Source organism: Centruroides sculpturatus, unplaced genomic scaffold, assembly GCF_000671375.1.
Source record: "Centruroides sculpturatus isolate CEXI.00-Female unplaced genomic scaffold, Cexi_2.0 scaffold205, whole genome shotgun sequence".
Taxonomy (NCBI): domain Eukaryota; kingdom Metazoa; phylum Arthropoda; class Arachnida; order Scorpiones; family Buthidae; genus Centruroides; species Centruroides sculpturatus.
Genome location: NW_019384391.1, coordinates 718,814 through 723,766, shown reverse-complemented (window position 1 = coordinate 723,766; position 4,953 = coordinate 718,814). Strand labels below are relative to the sequence as shown.

Here is a 4,953-nt window from a genome sequence, read left to right as displayed (position 1 = left end):
ATTTCTAGCTATAAAATATATAATAATATATACAATGTTATATTATTATTATTAACTTAATTATATATATATAATCAAACACACCAAAAATAAAGCAAAAAAAAGCACTTAAAACACATGATGTAATGCAAGAGATGCTTTCATAGCAAGAGCAAGAGATGCTTTCATAGCAAGAGCAAGAGATGCTTTCATAGCAAGAGCAAGAGATGACTTCAGTACATAATAGATGGCATTTACACAGCAAGCATAGTTTTTCACTATGCAGTTTGAACATAAAAACATTGAACTCTAGGTTGAATTTCTCTTGAATTTAGCATTTTAACTGTGAAATGTTTGAAGTTAGTCATTCAAAGTATGAGCAGAGGCGGATCTAGGTTTTTCGGGGCCTAGGGCTTATTGAAGTCCAATAGGGTCCCATTTTTTGTTAGATTCAGAATATTTAATTTGGGGTTTAAAATTCATTTTTAATAACATCAATATCAGAGTTGAAATATATTTATTTATGAAATGGTGTTGAATGACGATAAACGCTCATTGTTAATGAAAAAATATTAAAAATTTATGATGATAATTCAATTTTTGTGAGCCCTTGACACTTGGGGGCCCAGGGCTTAAGTCCTATTAGTCCCTAGGTAGATCTGCCCCTGAGTATGAGGTATCACTGTATTACTTTTTATAAGATTTGACAATTATACTCATAATGGATTCAGTCCTGAAATTTACCTAAAAGTGCATATGAACAAAAATTAATATTGAGATGCTAATCTAAATCAGACTAATTATTCTCTAATCTCATTTAAATATTCATAATTCACCTGAAGTCATGTAGTATAATACAGTCACCAGCAATTGTATTGTAAAAATTATTGTCATTATTTGTAATGAAGGAGAATGGAGCAAACATTAAATTTTTTAAGTTGGATAAGTTAGTAAGTAAGCTAACAACTGTATTTTAATAAGAATGAATTTTGTGAATTCATATAATAGGTTACAGTAATAAGTAGTATATATCATTTATGTTTTGAATAATTTATAACATTTCTGGATAGATATTTGGAATTTAAAAATGACAAATTCTATGGATGATCACAAACAGTTTAAACTCTAGAAATGATTATAACAAATTTATGAATTGAATAAATTTGGATAATTAAAAGAAAGAAAGAAAATAAGTTCAATAAATAAGTTCTTGTATTTGGAAAAATTACTTATTCCTACTTTCAATTTGTGGTCTAACTTTGCAGTGATAATTAAGAAATTTTTTGGTAAAGCCTAGATTAAGGAAGTATAAACCATCTGTTTTGCTTTCTTGATTTATCTGCTTGAGATATTTGCTATTTTGAAAGTTGATGCTGAAGTTAAGACAATTTGAAGATATATAAAATATTGAAATGACATGGCAAAGTAATTGGCAATAATAAATTTTGCCAATTAATGGTAAATAAGTGTAGAATTGTATAATTTCTCAAGATAAATAATTTCAAGAAATTATACAATTCTACACTTGAACAGTATTAAATAGTTTTTCATTCTTTCATATGGTTTTCTTTAAATTCACATCATCAAGGAACTTAACTGCTAAATCTTATATAAAAATTTTATTATTTAGTAAAAAATTATTTTAATAGTTACAATAATGTAAGAAGTGATTAGATTGTATGCTTAATATCAAATTATTGGAACTATAATTTATTTTATAAATTTTTCAGGAAAGAATACAATCTATACATAAAGCTGTTGTAAGAGGTAATTTAAGAGATGTTAAATCTCTTTTAGATCGGAAAAATTTAGCTATAACAAGGGACCCAACAGGAGCTACACCATTGCATAAAGCTATAATATATGGTCATCATGAAATTGCCAAATATATTGCTCAAAACTTTCCATCATCAAGAGATGCAGTAGATGGAGTAAGCAATAATTTATTTTCTAAATTATAATTTTAACATTATTAATTTAGCTTATACTATATTATATTTACTTATTTACTAGATATAGTAATTTGTCTTTAATTGCTAGAATTTTGTTATTAAAATTATTCATTAGGCTATTGAAAACCTATAAATTCCCACTGTTATCTGTCTCTGTCTGTCCTTCCTTAATCTCGAGAATGGAGTTAGACAGATGAAAGCCAAGATTAGTTATGGAAAGATTAGGGACAAGAGGTCCTGATTAACTATATATGAATTTCCGATGCAAACCAGAAGTCATATTATTTCAATTCAAATATTTTCTCCTGAAAGGAGTTAGATAGATGATCAGCATAACTCTACTGCTAACAGGAAAAGTATGATGCACAGGGGCAAGATGCTACTAATTTTATGTGGAGAGCATATATTCTAAATTAAATAAATTAAAAACATATGATTAAAAATTGCAGCCCAGCATTGTGACAATATCACAATAAATAATTGCTTACTGATATTAATTGCATTTTATATAGTTAAAAGGAAAGTAATAAAAAATCTACATTAATTTCTGCATTCTAAATTATTTATCTCAAAATATTTTGTTAATAGTTTCTGAAAGATTGATTTAAATGATAAAAATCTAATGTCATTACTGTTTTAAGAGAATTAAACATTATAATAAAACTGAAAGCACAGTTATTTTCAAATCTGAAACAGCAGTAGTATTTTTAGTAATAAGTGCTGCTGTTATAGAATTTTTTGAAAAGTTTACTATGAGTTAATAAAATTTTCAAATTGTCTGAAAAAAGTAATTTCATAAATAAATTCACTTGTTTTAATATCTATAAATATCACAAAGAAAGATTGTTGTGATTCTTTAGATTTTTGTAAACCATAAAGTTTTAGCAAACAAATACTTTATGATAAACTAAAAATTATTCAAAAAGAAATAATTTTAACATTTTATAATAGAAAAAAATGTTGCAATTGCAAGGGCAAATTGTGGAATGTATGTACAAATATATATACAGGTATGCAGTGTATCAAATGTCCTTTGTGACTGGTTGTGAAAACAAAAGAAATGCAAACAGTTTTATTTTGAAATGATTGTTGATTCCTTCTGATTCAATACACTTCTGGAAACAATTATAAAAATTTTCAATTACTTGTAACTGATTTCAGAATTGATTTTAGGATATCAATTGATGCTTTTTGAATGCAAAGAATTAAGTTATAGTAATGATCTTTGATGTATATTTTAAGTTTGGAGAAGTTACCATCTACCTTAGTTGTTAGCACCAAGCAACTACTGTTGCTTGGTGCTAACAACTAAGGTAGATGGTAAAATTGGATAACACTGTTTCAGTCGAAAGTCTTGTATGAGCTTGTTCTGTGTGCTGGAACATTATCATGTAACAGTGACTAACTGCCTTAGTATTGTGGCTAAACCTGATGAATCCTGGCCAGTAAATGAATTAATATGCCAAAATAAAATTAGATATTGATTGTCTGACTCTCATGAAAGAATTCCTTGTGGATAATCTGGGCAGAATTGAAGAAAACAACGAGTATTATTTTGATATAACTCTTCTGCATTCATACATTTTCTTTGTTTTGGCAATCTAGGATTCTTCCATTTGGAATTCTGGTGCTTCATGAGAGAATAATTTTTAAGATGTAATGTTTTGTTGTGTAACTACAGTTTTCAAAAGTCTGCATCAATATTGGATGCTCTGATCATAATAGTTGGTCATTGTTTTTTTTTTCTTTTGCTAGTCTAAAGACATGTACAGTACACTACAAAGCATGAGCAGATCTTTTTTATACTCAAATATGTAATTAAAATCTCATAAACAATGATTTTCAGGATGCCAGTGAGCTCCTTCATGATTTTTACACACGCACACACACATGCACATACTGGTCAGCATAAGTTAAATTATTTTTGCTGATCATTACAATTTCATGCACTTTTTGATATTTTCTATTCTGAGTTGTTTTTGGCTGAATCAACTATGGATTGTCACCCAATTTTTCTCTGCCTTCACAAAAACATTTAAACAACTAGAATATATTTGTTTGATCAATATTGTCATTACTATACAGAGTTATTCATAAAGTAACTGCTACAATATAGCATGTAATCATCTATACACAAACTTGTATAGCAGCAAAAAAAGATTTACAAGGTCTGTTCAAAAAGTATCGGACCTTTTTTTTTCCACGTAAACCAATGATGCATGAGAGGCCTCCTTCGGTGGAGTTGTGGAGGGGACAGTCATGCACAGCCCTGAAATTTTTCCCGCCTGCAGGAAGCATCAGTCGTTGGCAATTGGCCTATGAGTGAGGTCATGTGCGCTCTCGTCGGATTCCACTAAGCTGGAAAATGACTGAACAACGTGAGCAGCGATATTACATCAAATTTTGCCAAAAACCTTGGCGATACCTGAGTGTAAACCATTCGCAAGATTCAGCAGGCTTTCAGGGACGATCCTCGAGGCCAAAAAAAGCGCGGCAGGTCCGCAGCAATATCAAAGGTCATGCTGACAGTTTTTTCGACTCTCGTGGGGTGGTGTGTCATGAGTACGCACCACAAGGCCAAACCATCGCAAAGGAGTACTACCAGGAGGTCCTTCGTCATCTTTCCGATACAGTGCGATTCAAACAACTGGATCTGTGGTCGATCAAAACTTGGCAGCTCCATCGTGATAACGCATCCGCCCATTCTGCGCATCTGATTCGGGCTTTCGTCGCCAAACACAATACTCCTGTGGTTCGTCACGCTCCGTACTCTCTCCACATGGTTCCGTGTGACCTTTGGCTATTTCTCAAGCTGAAAATGCCGCTAAAAGGAACCTGAATTTAGTCGAGAGAAGACATCGTGCGGAATGCGACGGACCGGCTGATGGCCATTCCAAAAGATGCGTTCCAGCAGTGTTTCCAGCAATGGCAGGAACGCTGGGAGAAGTGTATACATCACCAAGGAGACTACTTTGAAGGGGATTAGGGTTTTGTACCTCAAAGTCAATAAATTTATTTTTGC

The 4,953-nt window shown here is 31.2% G+C and overlaps 1 protein-coding gene across 4 annotated transcripts in view; it reads left to right on the top strand.

Annotated features, from left to right (window-relative positions):
• The window catches only part of LOC111618245 (serine/threonine-protein phosphatase 6 regulatory ankyrin repeat subunit B-like), a 97,059-nt gene that overhangs the window by 66,015 nt on the left and 26,091 nt on the right, over nt 1–4,953 (top strand). For all 4 annotated transcript variants that reach the window (XR_002755541.1, XM_023359730.1, XM_023359729.1 and 1 more), the window contains exon 7: nt 1,710–1,910. Coding sequence is in view for 3 of the 4 variants with exons in the window: in XM_023359730.1 (XP_023215498.1) it covers nt 1,710–1,910 (201 nt within the window). In the remaining variant the exon portion in view is untranslated. The remainder of the gene's footprint in view (nt 1–1,709; nt 1,911–4,953) is intronic.